At 43.4% G+C, this 25,282-nt stretch overlaps 1 protein-coding gene across 1 annotated transcript in view; it reads left to right on the top strand.

Moving 5' to 3' along the window:
* plxnb3 (plexin B3) overlaps positions 1-25,282 on the top strand; it is a 248,172-nt gene that overhangs the window by 150,956 nt on the left and 71,934 nt on the right. The window contains exons 3-5 of the mRNA XM_084333745.1: positions 7,297-7,760; positions 8,735-9,461; positions 13,992-14,171. Of these exons, the coding sequence (XP_084189871.1) occupies positions 7,297-7,760; positions 8,735-9,461; positions 13,992-14,171 (1,371 nt within the window). The remainder of the gene's footprint in view (positions 1-7,296; positions 7,761-8,734; positions 9,462-13,991; positions 14,172-25,282) is intronic.

Raw genomic sequence — 25,282 nt, 5'->3', positions numbered from 1 at the left:
ATTGAGTTAAGAGCGATGCACTGCTCTGTTGTTCTATTAACACTTTGACTTTCTTTACAAAGTTCAGTTCTAAATGACCTTATAGAACAACAGAGCAGTGCGTTGCTCTCAACTTAACAGAGCAGTGCATCGCTTAAAAAAATATCCCCCCCCCCCCCCCCACACACTTTTTCTCCTTTTTCTATTTTTTTTCCCCCATCCCAATTTCGCTGTGCCAATTTTCCCCTCCCCTGTCTTGAACGTTGCTCGCATATGCCCCCCACTGGCCGGTTGTAGGGAGGATAGAAGCCTTGCAACGTCCAGATTACCACCCATCGACTTCCACCCGCTAACTCTGCCAATTGAGTTAGTATGACGGCCGGCCCAAGCCGGAGGCAACGCCGACAGCCGGATTCGAACCTGGTGTCTCTTGCGTTGGTGACGAGCGCAATGTCTGCTGCGCCACCCAGCCGCATATCATCGCTTTCAACTTTGAGTTTCTTTACAAAGTTCAGTTTTAAATTACAACAGAGCAGCGCTCTTAAAGTTACAGTTCATAAGAGGTAGTGAAATAAAATGTGCATAGAACTGACACATGAATTTTATAGGAAGTGTATAAAAGTAGGCAGAATAAGAATAGTGCAGGTAAAGAAAAATTTGTGTCGTGTCAGGATATCCCTGATGTTTCATTTAAATGCCTGAGCAAAGAGATAGGTTTTAAGCTGTCTTTTGAAGATATCTAGCAGGCTGCTGAGTGGCGCAGTGGCCAAGGCGCTCGCCACTAACGCAGAAGATGCTGGTATCGAGCCCAGCTCTCGGCGTTGCTACCGTTGTACTAACACAATTGGCAGTGTTAGAGGGTGGACAAGCCGGTGGGTGGGAATTGGACGTTGTGGACAGCGACTCCTACCGGTCGGTTGGGTGACGCCGGTGCGGCGGAAATAGGAAGTATCGGGGGCAGCATGAGCCTCCCACGCGTTACTCCTCGCCACTGACCGTTTGAGCTGCTGCGGTGAAAAGATGCAACAGGCTGCCTCCTCGTGTACCGGAGGGGACACGTGATGCAAGGCTTCTATCCTCACTGTCTACAGCCGACCAGTGGGAGGCATAGTCTAGCAACGTTCAAGACAGGGGAGGGACGAATTGGAAATACGAAATTGGGATGGGAGAAAAATAGAAAATGGGGAGAAAAAGTGGATAAAAAAAAGAAGATATCTAGCGAGTTGGCTTCCTTGATGTTTTTGGGTAGTTTGTTCCATAGTTTTGGGGCGTAGTTGATAAAGGCTGCATCACAGATCCTCTTTTGACTGTTTCTGGGAGCCTCTAGTAGTCCAGCAGCTGATGATCGCAGTGTTCTTGCTGGCCTTTAATTTATTAGTGTTGACTATGTAGCTAGGTCCCTGTCCATTTAGAGCTTTGTATGTAAGGAGAAGGACCTTTAAAGTAAATTCTAAATGTTACAGGAAGCCAGTGTAAAGCAGCTAAGACTGGACTTTTGGTTCTGGTTAGCAGTCGGGCTGCAGAGTTTTGGATTAGCTGAAGCCTCTGTGGTTTTCTTAGGGAGACCTATGAAAAGAGCATTAGAGTAGTCTAACCGGCTAGATATGAATGCATGAATTAGCTTCTCAGCATCAGTTGTTCCGATACCGATACCAGTATCGGAAATGCCGCCAATACTGCCTAAAATGCTGGTATCGGTATCGGCGAGTACCCTCTAATTCTGCGCTCCGATACCATATGACGTAATTCATCAACAACACTGCGGTCTGCTGAGTGAGCAATGAGCATTATAAAACAAACGTGTTTTTAACCGACCGTGAATTAAAGTGTCAATGCCATTTGTCATTTTAACAGCAGATACTTTCTTAAATGCCACATCGTCCCGACAGAGCGCTGTTGACTGGGAGCTCTGATGGGTTCGCTTGGTGGTGTTATTAGCATTGAACAGCTAACCGAAAGCTAGCGTTAACTAACGTTAAAGTTTTAGCTTTAACGTTACCTTGGCTAAAGTTGGGGCTATTCATAATCCAGCAATAATGGCTGCAGACCTGCAAGCAAAGTACAGCAAGTTGGCAAAGGAGTATTCCAACGTAAATCACATTTTCACCAGTAACGTTAGCTAACCTAGCTCACGTTAACGTCGTCACTGATCGACCACCTCGCGTACACAATTAATGACATGTTGCGGACAGCCATATCGGTGACAATGTTTAGCTTTTAGTGCCAAATGATAAGAGTCTGAGGCGGAGTCTCAAAAGAGAATGTTGAATATTTATTGTGCAAAAATCCCAACAGAGCCTCTGCTACTTAAACGGAGCCTTGTGGAAGCAAGTGCAGCAACGAATAATGTCTGTGTGGAACTAATGTGCCAACAACCTTTCCGTGGCTGAACTCATTGAGATAGTTTTCAATTACTGATACTAATACTAATCTATACAATCACCTGTTGTTGAATAAATACCATTACTTTATAGTTATTACTAAAAAACTGTATATATAAAACAGTAGCTGTATAAAAAAAATTTAAAAAGGTTTTATAATTTATATAATTTTCTTATTTATTTAATGTATGCACTGGTATCGGATCAGTATCGGTATCGGCCGATACCCAAAGCTTAGGTATCGGAATCGGATGAAAATGATTGGACAGGGTTGTAGCCAATGAGTGTGGCTTTCCAATGATACCCCAACTGGGGATGTACGAATCAGGGATCTAGGTGTATGAGCGAAGACAGGAAGTGAAAAAACGCTGAATGAATTGAAGTCTATGAGAAAACAGAGCTTTTCTTTTGTACACAGTTTACCAAAATCACTCCTAATCACTCATCTTTATGAAATCTGGACGCGTGAATGCCTTCTACAACGCTGTTCCAGTTACTTAACTATGTGTTCACTGTTGTACGACTGACAGATGCATGTTGTGTTACTGCTTCTCGGCATAAGCCCCATAATACGCCCGTCTCTGGCTTCGTCCAGCGGACACCAGAGCTCAGCGATGCCGCTCGCGGCAGCATATTCTCCCCGCTGGCGATCAGAGCACGGAGGGTCGTGGACCAGCCCGAGTCGCGCGATTTTTTATTGGTTTGTCATGACAAACCAATTACATAATCCAACATATGTGTAAAGGAACAACATATTCCAGTTAACGGTATATTTTTTTAATGATTCGTTACGGCAAAATCAATACTCCATTTGTATAAATTAGGTTAACTGGAGCGTAGTATTGCTGCCTGGCTGAGGGCCGCATGGCGGCTCATGCGCGCGCTCGGCCAATCAGAGCGCAAAACGGCAACGCGGAACTGGAACAGTGTTGTAGAAGGCATTCATGCAATCTGGACATGTACTACATACAACTTCAGGCTATGGATCTTGGGAGTTTTTTAAGCCATACGAATTTCTGGGGAAATTCAAGTTTTTCTACAACTCAAGTTCAGACCTATGTTACTCTATTTCATTACCACTAAAGGTGAGTTTTCCTTATTGTATTAGAAACTTCAGAATGTCATCTTTCAAAAGAGACGAGGCTCATGCATGTGGTATAAGTATAACGTATAGTATTTTGGTTTGCAAAAAACAAGTATGCAGTCCTCAAAAATGAAAACTAAAATGGCCAATTTTGGGGGCGCCTGTTAACACTTTCTGCGCCAAAAACGCTTTACAGCGATATTGGCCGCCATGCGCATTCTACCAATAACGCTGTCCAGCGATTTTGAGATCAATATTTAATTTTTTCGCCATGGCATTCATAATTCATATATACACCCGCAACGCTGCAGCTGGACCCTATAGGTGACGGCAACGACGGCTCAATACCGCCGCCTGGTGGATGGTCGGGCGAGTTACACTCGCCTACAGGATATGGCTGATGTGCGTCGATTAAACTCATCCGGCCGTCACATATTGTTGCGGGACTCCCGACAGACACAATGTACATAATGGATCGCTTTCTAAGCGTAATAATCGATATGATTTCGGCGTTTATTGCGACATACAAACCGGAAATGGACCTAGGCGATCGGTGTCATATACTTGGGATCTTTCACCGCCAGTCTCCTTGTCCCACGGTAAGAGGAATATAACGTTATTTTCAACCAGATTGTGAGTTTCCTTGTGAGCAAACCGATCTGATCAATATATCACCCAACCTACATAAAGCATTTACTGATGATCGGGGAATTATAAACACCCCCCCCCCCCTTTCTTTCACGCATGATGAAGCATAACGTATATCGATCATATACAGTTGAATTTTTTAATATAGCGTGTATAGGGAAGAAACGCCAATCAATAATCTATATATGCGTTTAGGCCTATAACTCACATTCTAGGAATTACTGCAGAAAACGATAAAAACATACTTATATTCTAGAAGGTATTTTTGTATGAATGTATGAATGAAAAAATATAACGTTCCCACATCCTGAACGATAGATAATCGATGTTGAATGGGCCATAGTAATGTCAATATAGCAATAACATTTTAAAAGATATAGCCCTGCAAAGAAGGTAAGCCACTCCATAGACTTATAGCGCTGGCAGAGAGGGTACTTTGATGGGTACAATGGCTGGCAAGGAATGTGTTAAGAGGTTAGCTGTATCATTTGGTTCAGCAGATATGTACAGTTGTGTATCATCCGCATAGCTATGGAAACCTACATTATGTTCTCAATTATATAGAGTGGTTGCATAATACCTCCAGCATAGAGGTATGAGCTGGAAAACACTGCGGTTCCTGACGTCTTAAGTAGTACAGGTCCAAATTTTATAAAAATCCGTTCAGAAATTAGTGCTTGAGAGAGGTTTTAGTAAACCGTGTCCCAAATATTTTTTTTCCAAAATCCAAAGGTTTTAACTCAAAACTGTGATCGTGTTTGCAGAGCATGTTTTATGTCCGGTAAAACACAAAACTGTGATCGTTAGAAAAACACGTTTCATGTTCGGTAAAATAGACATCGAATATACCTTACCTTAGCCAGAAGGTATTCCAAAAAGAGTGTTCCAAAAAAGTGATCGCATCGCCATCGCAATTACCAGTGTATATGTCTATACACGTTTCAATGGTAAATATAAATACGCTTGGACAACGGAATTTCGAGGCGATCAATGTGAATCTCTGTTCAAGCAGGAGGAGGAGCCCTTACCAAAAAAAATAAAGTAACCGTGTATCCATGCCAATGCAATTCCAGTTCAGACACAGATGATACTGCCACCTGGTGATATTCGATCGGCATTGCAATTCCAATGTATACAAACGAGCCAGGGACGGCTAGAATGATCTGGATGATGATTTAGAAAGGGGATCAGAGGGAAAAGATCAAAGTATCTAAAAACATATCTATAAATAGGGCAGCACAATGTTTCTTTTTGTCCAATGCAGAAACTATATCATTTATAACTAAAGTGGTAGCTGAGATTGTACTATGGTTGGCTCTGAAACAAGATTGATGGGGGCTTAGAACAGAGTGGTGGTTATAACAACACAAGTACCTGATAATGTCAATAACGATTATAACAACACAATAACACAACAAGTGCTCACATGTAGATGCAGACTGTTTTGTTGTTTTGATCATGGACTCTTGCTCTGATAACACTTTGTTCTGATTTGTGATTTTAAATTCTGTATCTTACTGTTGATTTTATTATATCTTTTAGAAAAGCCTCAATGGACTGGTGTCGAAAACTAGCAAATAAACACGCAAAACAGCGCATCTGGTCTGTCCACTGTGGCTGGTCCAATGTGGCTGTGGTTTCCATTTTAAATAAACATATTCATTCATTCATTCAAGCACCTGATAATTTCAACACAACGATTATAACAACACAAGCACCTGATAATGTCAGCACAACGATTATAACAACACACGCACCTGATAACAACGATTATACCAACACAAGCCCTTGATAATTTTATTTTTATTTATTTTTTATTTATTTATCCTTTATTTATCCAGGAATGTCCCATTGAGATACAAGAGCTCTTCTTCCAGGGAGTCCTGATAATGTCAATGATTATAACAACACAAGCACCTGATAATGTCATTCCCTGAAGGGAAAACACTAAACAGTCCTGTGACTCCATGTGAGTATCACACTGTAACATTACAACAAACACAATCATTTGATAGAAATACACAAGGAAACATAATCTGTGTAATACACAACATTTGGAAGATACATACATGTCTTTCTGAAAGTATTCTCATAGGGTATTCTCATAGGGTAATCTTATAGAGTATTCCACATGCTGATATTTATCTCCCGTTCCTGGAGGCAGGCCTTACTATGGGTGAGAGTATTCTATAGGTTGTGTCTCGAGGGCCACCGTGACGCGTGAAAGCCACCAATCTCAAAGACGACTTTGACAGATTCCATCAGATATATTAATGTTAAGCACCATGGTTTTTATGAGTTGGGCTCGCTGAATCTGTGATCTCTCCTGAATCAGTAGTGCTGTAGTACCGTTTCTGAAGTTCTGCTTTTATTTCCTATATACAGTATGTTCATTTGAATGATGTGTTTATTTTCTGTTTATTCCAATTATCCCCCCCCCCCCAAGTACTAATGGAATGGTCTCTAAATGGTCCCAAGACATTTATTCCATCAGTTTACATTTTTATAGGTTGATAGTTTTGATGAAATGTGACATATTTCTTTTTGTGTATTTGTCATGTAGTTGTGGTCAGTTGTTGTGGTGTTTCATTCTATGTGTGAGGTACTGGTACCGGTTCAAATGTGAATGGTACCCATTACCCTCATTAGTTAGGGTTAGTGAGAGTTAGTTAGAGTTAGTTAGCTGGAGTTCAGTCTCAAACTGACTGAGTTCTCTATATCAGTTAAAGCTGTTTGACTTTGTCAAGAGAATCCACTCTTTCGCCTTGTTCTCTCTCCCCTTGTCGCTCTCTCTCTTTCTCTCCGTCAGCAATACTGTCAAGTACTGTTCCGGTGGGGGGGGGGGGGGGGGGGGGTGTGTGTGTGTGTGTGTGTTACAGTGGAGGAGATTTGAAGAACAAAAGCAGGTGTTTGAAGTCGGCTTATGTGTGTTATGGTGTGATGATGGTAGTGTGTGTGCTGATAATGTATTGTTCTCAGAAGAGACTGCAGTGAACACAGCATGTTTTGCTAACCTTTCTCTCTCTCCCTCTCTATCTCTATCTCTATCTCTATCTCTATCTCTATCTCTATCTCTATCTCTATCTCTATCTCTATCTCTATCTCTATCTCTATCTCTATCTCTATCTCTATCTCTATCTCTATCTCTCTCTCTCTCTCTCTCTCTCTCTCTCTCTCTCTCTGTCTGTCCCTCTCTCTCAGCAGGAAAGGGGGGCTGTCATGCTAGACTCCGCCGCCTCTCCTCTCTCCCTCACCCTCTGCTGGCGGTGTGTGGCGTTTCACCTGCTCCTTCTCTTCCACTGCGTTAGACCTGACCCTGCTCTTCCCTCCATCTCGCTGGAAGGAGCTCCTCTCAGCCACCTGCTGTTGGAGGCGGAGTCAGGTCAGCTGTATGTGGGCGGAGTCAACCACCTGTACCACCTGAGTGCAGAGCTGCAGATGTTGTCTCACAGCGAGACGGGTCCCAGACTGGACAGTCCAGAGTGTCTCCCTCCCATCCTGCCTCAGGAGTGTCACTCCGCCCGGCACACCGATAACACCAACAAGATACTGCTGCTAGAGCCCCCAGACATAGTGGAGGGCGGGGCCCAGGAGGGAGGAGGAGTGAGCAGATCTAGAGGGAATCTGATCGTCTGTGGATCCGTCTTTCAGGGCATCTGTGACCGCAGGTCAGTGTGTGGTTGGGCTCAAATAAGTGTGTGTGCGTGCGTGCGTGTAGTATATTTCTCCTAGACATTCTACACACAATACTCCATAATCACAAAGTCAAAAAGGTTTTTGAGAGATTTTTGCAACTGTATTAAAAATGAAAATGTACTCACTCCATTTGCTCAAAGTGTAATCACACTCTAAATTTAGCTCAGGCGCATCCTGTTTCCACTGATCATCCCTGAGAAGTTTCTACAACTCGATTGGAGTCCACCTGTGGTGAATTCAATTGCCATGATTTGGAAAGGCACACACCTGTCTATATAAGGTGCCACAGTTGACATTGCATGTCAGAGCACAAACCAAGCCAGTCGAAGGAATTGTCTGTAGACCTCCCAAGACAGGATTGTATTGAGGGCAGGCACAGATCTGGAGAAGGGTGCAAAAAAATTCTGTAGCCAATTGAGCATAGTGGTCTCCATCGTTTGGAAATGGAAGATGTTTGAAACCAGCAGGACTCTTCCTAGATCTGGCCGCCCGGCCAAACTGAGCAATCGGGGGAGAAGGGCCTTGGTCAGGGAGGTGACCAAGAACCTGATGGTAACTCTGATAGAGCTCCAGTGTTCCAATGTACCTGGCCAATACCATCCCTACAGTGAAGCATGCTGGTGGCAGCACGTCCTACAGTGAAGCATGGTGGTGATTCAACAAAGTATTGAGTAAAGGGTGTGAATACGTATGTACTCATGTATGATATTTATGTTTTTTTCACTTTGTCTTTATGGGGTAATATGTGTCGAATTTGAGGGGCAAATTAATTGTATGAATTTTGTAATAAGGCATAACAAAATATGTAAAAAGTGAAGGGGTGTGAATACTTGCACTTTATATATATATTATAATTTGTATTACACTAACCCTAACCCTTTGCTATATCAGTAGTATTATATATATCAGTAGTATTTTCAGTACCTAATCTCTTCTTGTCTCTCAGGAATTTGTCCAACGTGTCAGACGTCCTCTACCAGACATCTAACCCTGTGGACACTCAGTACGTTGCCGCTAATGACCCTCGCATCTCCACGGTAGCCGTCATCATAACAACAGAGCACACACAGGAAGGGGGCGGAGTTAGTTATCTGCGGCTGATGCTGGTCGGCCGTGGCTACACCGTCGGACCCGGCGAAATCCCACCAATCACCACACGCCGTCTGGCACCGGTCACGCCCCCTCGCTTGGCATTCTCACAGGAGGAGGAGCTAGGGAAGCTGGTGGTAGGAAGTTATTCTGAGTACAAGAACCACTTCGTCAAGACATTCACCCACAACACCTTCGTCTACTTCCTGTTCTCCAGACGAGACAAGAGGCACAAGAAGGAGTATCGAACCTACGTCTCTCGTCTCTGCGCGTCTGACCGCAGCTTCTACTCTTATGTGGAGATTCCGCTGGTCTGCGAGGGCGGGTTCAACCTAGCCCAGGGGGCGTGGCTCGGAACGCATCGGGACGCGCCGACTCTGTTTGTTGCCATGGCGGCAGGACAAGCCTCCACACCCGTAGCAAGCGCTCGCTCGGCGCTCTGCATTTATGGAATGTCTGAGCTGGATGCCGTGCTGAGGAGAGCACAGGAAGTCTGCTACACTGAAGCAGGAAGAGGAAGCGGCGGACATGAAGAGGCTTATATAGAGTATGCTGTCTCCTCCAAGTGTCTCACACTGCCCAAGGTACACATACGCATACATACACACAGCTAGATATGTAGTAGAGTTTGTGTGAATGTAATCTTGCTTACTGCTTCATCTGAACTGACCTACTGTATACAGGCCTACTGACCACACACACACACACACACACACACACACACACACACACACACACACACAGTTAGAATCTTTATTTATGTCCACATAAAGACAATGTTTAAAGGACACAAATATTATCAGTGTACGTGGACATTGTGGGTTATTCTGATACATTCGTGCCCAAATTGACAATGGCAACCAAAGTTAAACACACACATGGATGATGAACCTGACAATCAACACACAGCTCATGGATACAGATAGCAGCGTCTTCTCCAAATTGTGCGGCTGCCAATAATTGCTGACACTGAGCAATATCTTGCTAATTGTTTGGCTCTTCTCTTCGGAAGACCGGCCATCTGAAGGCCTCTAACACCCAACTTATGAACATGACCCAGGCTTCCAAATATGAAGACTAAGTTTACAGTTGTAGCCGAGTTGTGATATGGTATGCTCTAACAGTTGATACTTTAACATTTTGGTTGTAAAGGCTTCCTCTAGACTGTAGTCAAACGTGCAGCCAACTTCTAGGATGAGAACCTCTCTGTTATTCTCATTAACAATAACAACATCGGGGGTGTTTGCTGAAATACCCGAGAACAGTGAATTGTCCCTATACAGATTGAACATATATGGCTTCACACTGGTGTGCTTATACAGCTTATATGTTGCAGGTGAACCGAGTGTGGAACTGACACTGTCTGCAATCAGATCCACGATCCTATCATGCCTAGAAATGTAGAGCCCTTTGTATGCATGACAGCCATTGAGTATGTGAGACATGGTTTCTGTTGTCTGTTCGTGACCATGGTGTATGCAGTGTGGGCTATGACTGCCAGGGAACCAGATGGAAAGGTTGAGCTTCGATGGTAAAACCTGTAGCCTAGCTTTTAAAGTAAAAATGATGATGCTCTCATCAATAGCTAAATTTTTTTAAACTGCGTGCGAGACAGAGTGGTCAGTGGCAGGGAGACAGGCAAGCTTCCCTTGCAATTTAAGCTCAGTCCAGTGTTGACGTTGTCGTTGTTGTTGTGCCGACATGAGATGGCCACGGGCATTGGTAAGTGGCAGTTCATGCCACGTTCCACAGATGTCAATGGTGGCCTTCACGGAGATGGTAGGGTCAGAGATGATCTCCTCAGAAACATTAACAGCATCTGAGTCCGGCCCCACCCACTCCAGGGCCACGTTGGACCAGCCGCATAGGTCATTCAGGTCTGGCCAGTCAGACCACATCCCGAATCCGGGGGCGCGGCTGTCCAGCTTTCCACTTGGTTTCTTCTTGTAACCCAGGAAGTTTGGATCCGACCCACACGCCAGGGGGACCTTGCGTCTCTGCAGGTCTAAGAACAGAGAGGCTCTGGCCTGCTCTCTGACGTGCTGGTCGTCACTGTTCAGCATGTTGAGAAGATGGCCGAGTCTCGTGGCAATGTACGTCCATTCAAAGTTGGGAACACCCAGGCCGCCCCTCCGCATGGTATGGAATATGATGTCCCGTGTTGAGTGAGTGTCCAGTCCAGTCCATTGTCTCACCATCTGTACGGTTTTATTGTTCATCTCACAAAGAAATGTGCGAGGAATATGTACATTTGAGAATAGGTGCTGAACTTTGACCAGGGCTATCTGTCTGACTGCTTCAAGTTTCATGATGAGTGGCAGGGGCGATGAATCAATTAAATCTAATCTGGTTGAGTAATCAGAGATAATTTCACTCACTTGTTGTTCCCATTCACCTGCCACATAAAATTTATGACCCAGATCGGTATATGTTTCATGACGTGCGTACACTCTCAGTGGCTTGTTATCAACTGTAAATGTGGGAATTATATCTGATTTTGCCCGGTACCAGCGGTTTCCCCCGCTCCGCCTCTCATAGAATACAGCATACACACACACACACACACACACCACACACCACACACCACACACCACACACCACACACACACACACCACACACCACACACACACACGCATTTCACCATTTCCTATATTTTTGTAATACTACCATACATGTATACTAGCTTTCCAGATGTCATTCTCTGTCATGGCCTCTGAAACAAAGAAACCTTTAGCTGCTGTGTGAGTTCAGTTGTTATCTCCATCTACTGGTGGCTTCTGGTTACTGCACCCATAAACTGACTTGGCTGTGAATTCTTAGACCACAGCTGTTGGGGCAGGGGGCGTGGTCTGGCCTGGCTGCGTCTATACTTTTCGCAAGTGGCTTGTCCTTCCGCGTTCCCGCTTTGAATGAATGAATGAATGAATGACTTTATTTGACAATATAAAAATAAACATGTGACAGAAGAGCACAGTCAGGATATACTGCCAAGGATATACTGCGCTCTGATTGGCCACACACGTTTCTGGTCATGTGATATGTGCGCCAATCGTGGGACGGCAAGTTCTGCGCCTATTTCCGGGTCTAACAGCCTGCAAACGACCTAACGCCTAGTTTATCACTGGTTAAGCTTAGGCGACTCTTTCGCAGTTGGTTAAGGTTAGAGTTTGGAATCAGGGCAGGCGTTCTATCGCCATGCTCTAAGACAAACTCTAACCTTAACCAACTTCGAAAGAGCGCCTAAGCTTAACCGTCCAAAAACTTGCCGTCCCATGATTGGGCGCACATGTCACATGACCAGAAACGTGGTTGGCCAATCAGAGCGCAAAACGGAAACGCGGAAGGACAAGCCACTTGCGGAAAGTATAGACGCGGCCTGCGTGTAGTAGTCAATAGTTGCCAGGAAAGGGACGTGGTCTGGCTGTAGTCATCAGGAAGGGGGGCTTATGCCGCGTTCACGTTACGTGGGAAGAAGCGGAAGAACCAGAGGACATCTCGTTGCTACAACAAGGAAACCTTCACGCGTTGACTCGATGAAACGCCCACATCCATACTTCCGCAATTCGTGACGCGAAGTGGGAGATATCGGGGTCTATAAAAAAATCCCATATGTCCTAGTAGGAATTAAAACTTTACACTTTTTTTTATTTTATTTTTTAAACCTTTTTTCTTTTCATGTCAACGTTCACACGCACAATATACGCTTACCTAGGATTTGACTTGATTCAACAACAAAGCAGTCGGGGCAATGGCAAGCCGAAAACTGTCGAAAGTGTCGTTATTTGAAGTTTGGATATTTCTTTTCACGACTGAGGTAGGTAGATTACATTTTTAGAGCCTAAAGTACCGAAAAAAGGTACCGTTGGGTACCGGTATCGATTCACGGGTACCGGTACCGTATCGGTTCAAATGTGAGCGGTACCCATCCCTACCCGGGAGTGACAATAGACTCAGCTTCGAGCAGGAGTCATCCACAAGCAGGTCTCCCCACAACCAACCCCACAGAGCAAAACAATTAATTAATTAAATCATTTATTTAAAAAAATATAGATGCATAAAGAAATTACAAAAAGCCAAACAAATAAACAATATTAATATGAAAAGGAGTAGGAAGAAGTATCAATTTATTTAATCCTACACCAGTGATTATTATCATCAATTGATTTCCATATTTATATCATATCACATCCCAATATCTACACACACAATAAAGCCATTGCACACATTGCAACATCAATAGAACAGGACATCACACTCCCACTCAATCACTACCTCAATAGAACAGGACAGGTACAGAACACTGAGGTACAGAACACTGAGGTACAGCACACTGAGGTACAGAACACTGAGGTACAGAACACTGAGGTACAGTAACAGAACACTGAGGTACAGAACACTGAGGTACAGAACACTGAGGTACAGCACACTGAGGTACAGAACACTGAGGTACAGAACACTGAGGTACAGTAACAGAACACTGGCGTACAGAACACTGAGGTACAGAACACTGGGGTACAGTAACAGAACACTGGGGTACAGAACACTGAGGTACAGAACTAACACTGGGGCTTGCTTGAAAAACCTGATACCTGCAGCCATAAACAGAAGGCCACACTGAACAGGTCTGAGTGTGTACTGTTGTCTGTCATGGTATGTTGTTTTGTGCTGTTGTATTGTATGTAATGTGTGTAGTGATATAGAAAGGAATGTCCCCTTGGGGACAATAATGTCTAAAAAGTCTCACATTTTTGGATGTCCATACCCCTAGTTAAGCTGTGCCATAGGAAATAATTTTCACCTAATACATTGTTTATAACCTTAATCCTTAAAGGATAAGGACGCTTAATTCAACATGTTTTCTTATTGTCAACACAACCAACGAAAATACCAAAACCTACAATGCATTCTATTTACAATAGTTTGGTCCATCCAGGCAACACAGAATCCAGAAATCCAGCTCATATCAGGAAATCTCTCTGTCTCCCTGTCTCTCTGTCTCTCTCTCCGTCTCTCTCTCTGTCTCCCTGTCTCTCTCTCCATCTCTCTCTCCATCTCTCTCTCTGTCCCCCTGTCTCCGTCCCCCTGTCTCCCTGTCTCACTCTTTCTCTCTCAGGATTCTCTGAATGAATATCCGTGTGGAGGGGAACATACTCCCAGTCCCATCGCCAGCACCCGGCCTCTCTCCTCCACACCCAGCATCAACAGGACAACCCAGCTGACAGCCGTTACCACGGCAACAGAGGCAGGACACACCATTGCTCTGCTGGGAGACCGGGACGGACAGCTGCACAAGGTAACCACACATTACATTAACATTTAGTCATTTAGCTAACACTTTTATCCAAAGCCACTTACAAGTTGTGTACAACAAGTCAGCAGGGGTGCGCATAGTAGTATAGACATAGTAGAATAGTAGTATAGGTATAGTAGCATAGTACGTTTCAAGTTTCAAGTTTGTTTATTATTTGTCACAACAAAATACAGAATACTTTATGATGAAATGCTTGTTTTTGTATGAGTCCCTGAGAGTGTGCTACATACAGTAAAAAGGTAACTAAAAAAGTAATTAAGTAAGTAAAAAGTAAGTAAAGGAATGTTCAATATACAATATACAATACAGAGTAAAATGAGTAACAGTGAGGTACAATGCAGAAATGAGATGAGGTACAAAACATAGGGTAGGGTGCCAATGAGGTATGAATGTAGTGCAAATCTCTTTAGTAATAGATAAATATAAAGTGTGTTAAAGTGAGTGGTAAGGTGAGTGTTTGTTTAAAGTGGGTGTGGATGTGTGTGCAGTGAGTGTAGATGATGGGTTGTTACATAGTGTCATTGTCATTGAGCATCCTGACGGCCTGGGGATAGAAGCCCCTTCTGAGTCTCTGTACTGGCCATGAGACTCCGGTAGCGCTTGCCTGACCGCAGCAGTTCAAAGAGGCAGTTGTTTGGGTGACTAGAGTCTTTGATTATTCTCTTAGCCTTGGCCCTGCAACGCTTGTTATAAATGTCCTGGAGAGTGGGAAGTTATGCAAATTGCAGGAACAGATGTAGCCCTTCACTAGTTTCTCAAAGCACTTCATGGCTGTGGAGGTGAGAGCTACAGGGCGATAGTCGTTGAGGCAAGCGGGCGTGGATTTTTTGGGTACAGGGATAATGGTGGACTTTTTCAGACAGGTGGGGATGACAGACTGTACATACTGTAGTAGATACTGTAGTGTAGTATAGTCATAGTAGCATAGTAGATAGTAGTATAGACGTGGTAGCATAGTAGTATAGGTATAGTAGCATAGTACGTAGTAGATAGTAGTATAGACATAGTAGCATAGTACATAGTAGATAGTAGTATAGATGTGATGGCATAGTAGGTAGTAGTATAGGTATAGTATAGACATAGTTGCATACAGTGATGCCACAGATTACTTGTAAAAGTAATCTGATTACTGATTACTCCTTTAAAAAGTAATCTAAGTTACTTTACTGATTACTTGATTATCAGAGTAACTTAGTTACTTTGAAAGTAACTAGGTTACGAAGTCGTCGTCGTTCCCCCAACAGTTTCTTTTTAAACGCTTTATTGAAAGTGCATAAATTGTTTTTAACTTGTTTCTCTGCACATAACGTAAATTGTTAAACTAGTGCTTCAGCTTCTGTACCATCAAGTATGGTAAAGCAACAGTCTATGATGCTCACAGCATTAGAGCAGCCAGCCAGTGGTTTTACAAAACCAGTGTATCACATCTAACAAATGCAGGCTGAACTATTCAATTATATCAACTGTAACTATTCAATTGTTTTTATAAATATCTCTCTATAAACATACAATCAGTCTCTCTTTAACATGTAAATTAACTGTAAATCTGGCAAATAAGATCTTTTGCTCTGCCACCATCAACCCTCCTGTACCTAGTCGAAGCGTCGGCTAGTGTTGTGATTCCAGATGCTTTCAATGCAATTGGATGTGCTGTTTTTAGCGGTAGACAGTATTTTGTTTCCTCCGCATATGAATGTTTTTTTCACCCGGCTTAGCTGACACAAACGTGAAGTAGTGACTGAGGCTACATTTAGACGAGCGTTTTGGGATGGAAGTCTGAACAGAAACCGCAAAAGTCATCTTGCGGTTTCACTTTTAATTTTGCCAAGCGTTTTGGGGTGGAATTCTCCGACGACGGAGCCCTGCTGTCACACGATTGGCGCATATGTCACATGACGTGCTGTGAAGACCCGCCCTACTCTGCCTCTGATTCGCAGACTGTGGATGGGGAATGTGATTGGACCAAAGCAGAGTCACTCACAGACAGAGGGTCCAGTCACGCCGCGGGACACATTCTTGTATTTAACCCTTTCACTGCCACACCACGTCACTCCCAAATAAGAAAAACAGCTCAAAATGTATTTTTGACTGTCGAAAACGAAATAAAATACTGCATTCCGCCTGCATTATGAATTTATGATGAGATAGTAACGAAATAGTAACGCACAGCCACTTGGACAAGTAACTGCAATCAGATTACTGGCTTTTAAAGATTAACGCGTTAGATTACTATTTTCGGGGAAAAGTAATCAGATTACAATAACGCGTTACTTAGTAACGCGTTACTGGCATCACTGGTTGCATAGTACACTGGATAGTAGACATGGTAGCACAGTAGGTAGTAGTATAGGTATAGTAGATAATAGTATAGACCAGGGGTTCCCAAACTTTTCAGGCCGCGACCCAAAAATAACGGGGTCAGAGAGCCGCGACCCCCACTATTATAGGAGGTAAAAAATAATAATAATAAAAAAAAATGTAATACATGGAAATGTATGGTTGAAACATGCACACGTTCAAACGCACATACACTAATAAGCATTGGAGGCTTTTAACCAGGGCCGGACTGGGGAAATCATTCAGGCCAGGAAATATAGTGCAAAATATAGCCCCAGTCAGGCCACTTTTTAAGCAGGGGGTCTGGGGGTCCCCCACCAGGACATTTCTTGTTACAAAGACTTCATTTCCTGCATTCTGGTGCAGGCATTTTTTTTATTTGTACCCTTTAAATGCCAGTGTTTGTGATGGCATCACAAATTATTGTTAAAAAACAGGCTAGCATATGTATGATTAGCAACAACACTGATTTTGATGGATTTTCAGTTTTTTTGTAATGTCAGATTGAAAATAATACAATCTTTTATTCAACTTCAGCCCTGATCATAACACCACATATTCATTTTATAATTCTAACCCTTTAAATGCCAGTGTGTGTGATGGCATATATTTGCAATATATCAAATGCAAAGTAGATTTTTCTGGGGGGGGATTATTACAGGCTAGCATGTGTCAATGATTAGCAACAACAGTTTTTTGTAAGGGTCCCGCCTCCACCAATCACATGCGGCTCCTTTTGTGTGTGTGTGTGAGAGCAAGAGAGAGAGAGAGATAGTTCTCCAACTTGTGTGAGTTGCAGTGATCTCCTGGTTGTTCCCTACCTAGGTTATGTAAGGGATAATGTATAGCTACGAGGTCATTGTCGCAAAATAATTGACCGACACGGAGTTTAAAATACCGAGGCGCAGCGCCGAGGTGTTTTAAACGTCAGTGAAGGTCAATTATTTTGCGACAATGATCGAGTATAGCTATACATTATCCCGCTTATTACATGGCTAACTTACTAACAAATATACCTAATTCATTGTACACCATCGACAAGATGAGATCAAATGCAAACGCACTTGGTCCCCTGGGTCCAAACCTCTCCAGCTCTGTCAGGAACCTCTGGGTCATCTTCGACAGCAATTTTAAATTCGACAAACAGGTCAGCGCAGCGTAGTCAAAAACAGTTTTTACCACCTCAGACTCCTGGCGAAGACAAAGGCATACCTCTCCCAAAGTAACCTAGAGACGGTGATACATGCCTTTGTCACCACTCGCCTCAACTACTGCAATGCCCTTTACACAGGCATCGACAAATCCCTGCTTCGCCGCCTACAACTGGTGCAGAACGCAGCCACGCGCCTCCTCACCAAAACAAAAAAACATGGGGAGCTCCAGTAGCTCACCGCATATCTCTGCGCTATTTCTGCGTCGGGGAAAACCGTGCTGCGTCACGGATCTGGTGGACTCCGAGTTCGATTCCCGGACCCGCCGTCATTTACCAGAATGTCTTCCCCTGCTCTATATCCCGTTTCACCCTGTATCTGTCGGTCATGCTTGACCAGAAAAAGCGATAAACGCTAAAAAATAAAATAAAAAAAACATTAGCACATCAGCCCAGTTTTGGCTTCACTCCACTGGCTACCTGTTCGTTTTAGAATAGATTTTAAACTAGCCCTAAATGTTTTTAAATCACTAAATGGCACGGCCCCTCCCTATCTATCTGAGCTCTTGCACCGCCACACCCCCCACCGATCCCTCAGATCAGCTGACCAGCTGCTATTGGTGGTGCCTAGAACTAGGCTCAAGACTAGGGGAGACAGAGCCTTCTCCACCGCAGCGCCTAGATTGTGGAACAGCCTCCCCCTTATCGTGCGGGCCGCGTGAATATTAAAGGCAACCAACTTGTGTTCAGCTTTTCGTTCAGCGTTTCTCTGATTGGCCACACGGCCACGTGACCGCCCTAGCACACGCCCTTTTCCGCTGAGAGACGCGGCAGAAGCGCTGGTCGAACCAACGCGCTGGTCGAACCAGTTCAGACAGAGGTGTTTATTTATATTAATAAACATATCTACTAGAAACACTGGTGTTCTGTTGTGTGACTGTACTAAACTCTTCCACCACATGACCGACATTTGACATACAGTACACCTCCTATCTATGTTGGGATTATGTTTGGTCATGACAAAGAGCTCTCATATTTGCTAATGCATAAACTATATCTTAAATTATGGCGATGTGTCTAATATGGCTGTCGCGAAGTCATTGATAAGCGACAGCCATATTAGACACATAGCCATAATTTAAGATATAGTTTATGCATTCGCAAAATATGAGAGCGCTGTCATTGAAGGGCTTCCTACAACGGAGCGCGGCCGCTGCTGCTGCTGGAGCTGGATCAAGCCGCGGGCGGCGCACGGAAGCCGGGGATAAACCACTGCGTCGCCCCGCTGGCGCTTCAGCAGCCTCCACGGGCGAAATAACATATAACGTTACAGCGTACAGTTCCACACTGATGTACAGTGAGTGTTTAATATGGCTGTCGCGAAGTCATTGATAAGCGACAGCCATATTAGACACATAGCCATAATTTAAGATATAGTTTATGCATTCGCAAAATATGAGAGCGCTGTCATTGAAGGGCTTCCTACAACGGAGCGCGGCCGCTGCTGGAGCTGAAGTGATGTACAGTGACGAGTGAATCTGGTAGTTGGTTGTTAAAAACGCGAAACATAATAACGTTACGCTTTCTAGTTCAGCGCATTTCATAACTGTATGGGCTCAGCGCATTTCATAACTGTATGGGCTTTGTTTATACTTCAGACGTGATGTACAGTGACGAGTGAATCTGGTAGTTGGTTGTTAAAAACGCGAAACATAATAACGTTACGCTTTCTAGTTCAGCGCATTTCATAGCGCTCCACTGCTACCGCAGCTGAACACAAGTTGGTTGGAACAACAGCTGAACACAAGTTGGTTGGTACACAAGTTGGTTGCCCGCGCTGCCGCTTGCTCCTTGGATTTCATTTGGGACGTGGGACGGCCTGCCGCTTGCCTGCGCGTGGGGGCGGGGGGTCGCGGCCAATCAGAGAAAAGCCGAACACAAGTCGGTTGCCTTTAATATTCACGCGTACGGGCCACCCAGACCGTGCAGGCTTTTAAATCACTTTTAAAAACCTACCTGTTCTCCTTGGCCTTCCCCCCCACTTAATCACCACTAGACCCCTGGCCCTTCTATCCTCTTTGTTTTACTGTGTCCTACCTGTTTTTATTACTTTCATTGCTTTACTGTGTTTTAATCTTATATCATATTATTTTGTTTTTATCAACCTGCCTGTGAAGCACTTTGGTGCCAGCTACTGCTGCCTGGAAATGTGCTATACAAATAAAATTGACTTGACTTGACTCACTCACTCACTCACTCACTCACTCACTCACTCACTCACTCACTCACTCACTCACTCACTCACTCACTCACTCACTCACTCACTCACTCACTCACACACACACACACACACACACACACACACACACACACACACACACACACACACACAGGGTTTTATTCCCCAAGTAGCACAATGCATAGAGCAAGGCATGAACACTGGGCCTCATTCACCAATACTCTCTTATTATTTTTCTTATTATTTTTCTTAACCGCCAACCCGTTCTTAACACATCCTGCGCCATAAACGTCGTACAACGTGTTTCAAGGTCATGCTAATTCTGCCATTCCACGGCGTACGACGTTATTGAGATCATATTTAATTTTTTCGCCATGGTATTCAGAATGCCCTCACGGAGCCTGGTCTGATGCAGTGGGAGCCTGCACAACTCTGCAACGCTTCAATACTGCCGCCTGGTGGATGATTGGCGAGTTACAACCGGAAATGGATCTCTGGTGATCTTGGTGCACCGGGCAAATGCGTCCGGCACTCACATATTGTTGCGGGACTCTAGACACACGTTGTGTATATGGATCGCTGCCAAAACTCAATAATCGATATGATTTGGGCGTTTATTATTATTATACAAACCGGAAATGGATCGAGTAGATCACCATCAAATAAGTGGGATCTTTTTCCTCCAGTCTCATCGGCGAACGGTAAGAGGACGCTGACGTCATTTTCAGCGTGAGTGTTTATTATTAATAATGCAAACTGCTGGAGGCGGTTAGGTGGCCGAGCGGAGATTGCGTTCGTCACCAGCCCCGGAGCTGAGCTGGATTTGCCTGTTCGAATCCAGCTCACAGCTCCGGGGTTGTCACCAGCTTGGCTGGCCGTCTGCACTGATACAATTGGCTGTATCAGAGGGTGGGAGAAGCTGGCGGGGTGGGTCCGGGTCGTTGTAAACAGCGACTCCTACAGTTCGGTCGGGGCGCCTGCTAAGCGCGGATTGGACGTGAGGGGGATAGTGTGGTCCTCCCACACGCTACGCCCTCTCAATGAGAATCCGCGCTGCCAGGTGAAAAGAAGCGGTGATTGGCTGGACGTGTGTCGGAGGAAGCACGTGGTAGCCTCCACTCTCCCAGATGATCTGACTGTGGGGGGTAAGTGCGCAGCGACCAGGAAGGGACTGGGAATTGGCATACGACTAACATTGGGATGGGAGAAAATCGGCGGAAAATGGAGGGGAAAAAAGACCAATAAAAAATAAAAATAAAAAATGCAAACTGCTCTGATCAATATATCACCCATACTACATAAAGCATTTACTGACGATCACGGAATTATAAACGACCCCCCCCCCCCCCCCCCCCCGTTCTAGGAATTACTGCAGAAAACGATAAAAACATATTTATATTCTAGACGGTATTTTCGTATGAATCTATGAATGAAAAAGTATAACGTTCCTACATCCTGAACGATAGATAATCGATGTTGAATGGGCCATAGTAATGTCAATTTAGCAATACAATTTAAAAAGTTATAGCCCTGCAAAGAAGGTGAACATCTCATTCTCCATAGGCTTAGACTGGTGGCAGTGATCATACATTGATGGATGGAAGCGTGGCAGGGAATGTGTCCAAATCTGTTCTTACCCAGGCGTGTTGAACGATGAATCCCACTCATTCTTAAACTCAATTAATTTGCATACAGGCACGCCCCGCCAGCTCCTTATAAGGTGAATGAGGCCTGTGCAAAACTGCAGAGGTTCGCCATCTGATCCATTCAACAGGAAGCGATTTGTGACTCACAAAATGAGATTAGATTAAAAATGTATTGTTATTGTACAGCACAAGTACAATACACCATCCAACCAGAGTGTATAAATAAATGCTCCATGAATAAATACATATAAATAAATAAACGGCTTAGCAAGGCAGTCTCAGCGCACGACGAGCGCACACACACACACACATACATACACACACACACACACACACACACACATACTGTAAGATGCTTTGCTGGAACGATTCATTTAGCGTGCATACTATACGTACAAAATCAATCGTTCCAGCAAAGTAGGCTTTGTCAATACAAGGATTATCAACTGCCAATCGTGCAGTAAGTTGGGAAATACCGGACCCGTCATCTCTCTCTGAAAGGTCCCTGTGGCTAAAACCCCATCTCTCTCTCTGTCTCTATCTCTGTCTCTGTCTCTGTCTCTGTCTCTATTAGGGATGGGTATCGTTAGGATTTTATCGATACTACTACTCTTATCGATACTGCTTAACGGTTCGGTACTTTATCGATACTCTTATCGGTTCTTTTTTGTTATTTTTTGCAAGAAAAAAAGACAATTAATTAAGAACAGCATCGACATTGCTTTATTATTTATACAACTTTATAAATAAGTATTATAAATAAATATAATTTATGCAGGGAGGGGTATATTTCCAGGTGAGAGCATTGGTCATCTCCCTACAGTAAAGATTAGAAATGATTGAATTATTGTAAATTTGTGTGGAGTGGTGGGAATAGCTGCTTCAATAATAACTTATAACAACAACAACAGACAAGTTAGACAACTATGTATACAAAAAAACGATATACACTGAATGATTAGTTGTTACCTAAAGCCCTTGGACTCCACTGTAGAGAAGGGATGCAGGCCTTTGACAACAAACTTTGTCACAGCCCTGTGACACTCGTTCACCCTATCCTCTGTCATCCTTCCTCTAGCTGCTAGGGAGAAAGGACTTTGGGTGGTGGAGGTAGAGGGAGGATGTGTGGTGGGCTCACTGGCCTGGGACACATTGGTGGCCTCAGCTTGACGATCTATAAAAAGTTTTTAGATTGTAGTATTTGTAGCTAAACAATTATTTTGTTTATTAGCCTATTTGTAATAATTCGTTATTAGCCTAGGCAACTCCGTATCTTGGCTTACCGGCTGCAGTGGACGTGGATGCAGATGGACCACTGCGCGCAAGGCAGTCGAATACGGCGCATTTCTGCACACTAATATCGTGTTTAGCCAACAAATGTTTTGATAGATTGCTCGTATTGCCACCCTTACTGGCAAATGTTTTGTTGCACTTGTGGCAACGTGCGTTGTCGGCATTGACCCTTGTAAAGTATATCCATACTTTAGAACGCTTCGCTCTATCCGCCATCACGACTCAGTGCATGCAGAGGCAGAGCTGTCTGTGTGCAGCGCGCTTCAGCACGGGGACAGCACTTTCATTAAGGAGTACCTGTATGTATAAGAAGTACCCGTATGTGTAGCGACTCGCGAGGAGTGTGTGTAATAATGACTCGCTGCGGCTCGCTTCTTGTGGACAGAGAGAGAGAGGAGAGATCGTTCGCAACTTTTAAATAATAATAATAATAATAATAATAATAATAATAATAATAATAATAATAATAATAATAATAATAATAATAATAATAATAATAATAATAATAATAATAATAATAATAATAATAATAATAATAATAAAATAATAATGATAATAATAATAATAATAATAATAATAATAATAATAATAATAATAATAATAATAATAATAATAATTTCTCTAGAGTATCGATAGCAGTACCGATGACGTCGGAGCTTATAAATACTCCGGTATTTTCTAATATAGTACCGGTTCCCGTTTAGAACCGGGGTCCGGGGGTCATCTCTAGTCTCTATGTCTCTCTCTCTCTCTCTCTCTCTCTCTCTCTCTCTCTCTCTCTCTCTCTCTCTCTCTCTCTCTCTCTCTCTCTCTCTCTCTCTCTCTCTCTCTCTCTCTCTCTCTCTCTCTCTCTCAAACCCTCAGCCAGGGAGTGGATGTTAGGATAGTTCTATGTTATTTCTATAGACCTTTCACGTGTTGATAAACCCTGCCTCCTTTTTTTCTCTGCCTATGGCGAAAATGATTGGTGTTTTCCTTTCCCGTTTACCAGCAATCTTGTCTGTTAAACTGCATGTGGGCTGAGCGGTAACATGAATGTTTTACTGGAGGATTATATTATACTCTTTTGTATACTCTTATATTATTTTGTTAACTAGCCTAATTTTAAGAGCCACGTTGCTGACACTAAATGACTGGACGAGTGGACGTCATTGACTTGATCGGGTCCAGGCTACGTTTGGCTAGTGAGAAAACAGCCAGAATACGTCACCCGCAAGGCAGTATAGAAGTACCTCCCATAGATACGCTATGTCAGGCTGTATAGTCACCATGTACCTCATCTTAATGTAGCCTTTAGGTCATGTATCATCCTGCAGATGTTAACATGTAGTCAAGGTTATAATGAATATTTTATTTAAATCCCATGTGTCCATATGTTCAAGGTTTTAGCTCCAGGAAAAACATGAAGACACACACACATATGTGTGCATGCATGTTGTGTGTGTGTGTGTGTGTGTGTGTGTGTGTGTGTGTGTGTGGGCTTATAAATTATGTATGATCAAATGTCATAATCATTTTACATCAATCTAATGTTGCAGAAGAGGAAGCTATGCCTACTAAACATCTGCTACTCTATTTAAGAGTCCAGACGAGACCTGGTGATAGTTCCAATAAATACATACTAGGCTACAAAAGATTAAATGAATAGCATCAATATAGGCCATATTGGAAAATCTAGAATATTATTCTCTGCTATTGACCAGCTACTTAATACTGCCCCCACCCCTCAGTCCTCTGCATCAAAATGTGAAGAAACCCTGTAAACCCTGCTAAAAAGGTGTAATGATGGGGAAATGCACTTGTATTACAACTGATGGAATCAACATCATGGAATGTAACTCCATTTTCTGTATTTACCCTATACCTACAGCATTTTTAAGCAGATATTTGACAGTGTCATAAGTTATGTCCTAAAGATTATAAATACATCTCTTCTAATGGGCATCTTCCCAACTGTATTCAAAACAGCCGTTGTAATACCCTTACTAAAGAAACCCAAACTAGACAGTAATGTACTGACCAACTATAGGCCAATATCCAACCTTCCATTCATTAGCAAGATAATTTTTTTAATGGTTTCAGCCCAAATACACTCCTTTCTTAACACATTGAGTGCCACGCCCCTTCCGGGAAGTGACCACTTCCGCGCTGCCCACTAAACCCATGTAAACGTAGTTGTAGTTTGTAGAACTAAACCTATATTTTATAGTATCGCTATGGGTCTAATAACGCCCTCGAGTCTCATTGAGCTACTTCTGGTCAACGTGCAAAAAACAGATTATTTTTTCATCCATACATTTCCGTTTGATACCGTTTTGAATATGAACATAGTCCGGCCGCTTCTGAGCAATTCCAGGGAAAAGACACGAAAACAGCGTTTTGTGTAATTCAATAAACACGTTGTCATTTTTCGCCTGATTATCGGATC

Source organism: Notolepis coatsorum (assembly GCF_963971535.1).
Source record: "Notolepis coatsorum genome assembly, chromosome: 17".
Taxonomy (NCBI): domain Eukaryota; kingdom Metazoa; phylum Chordata; class Actinopteri; order Aulopiformes; family Paralepididae; genus Notolepis; species Notolepis coatsorum.
This window is presented reverse-complemented; position numbering and strand designations above follow the sequence as displayed.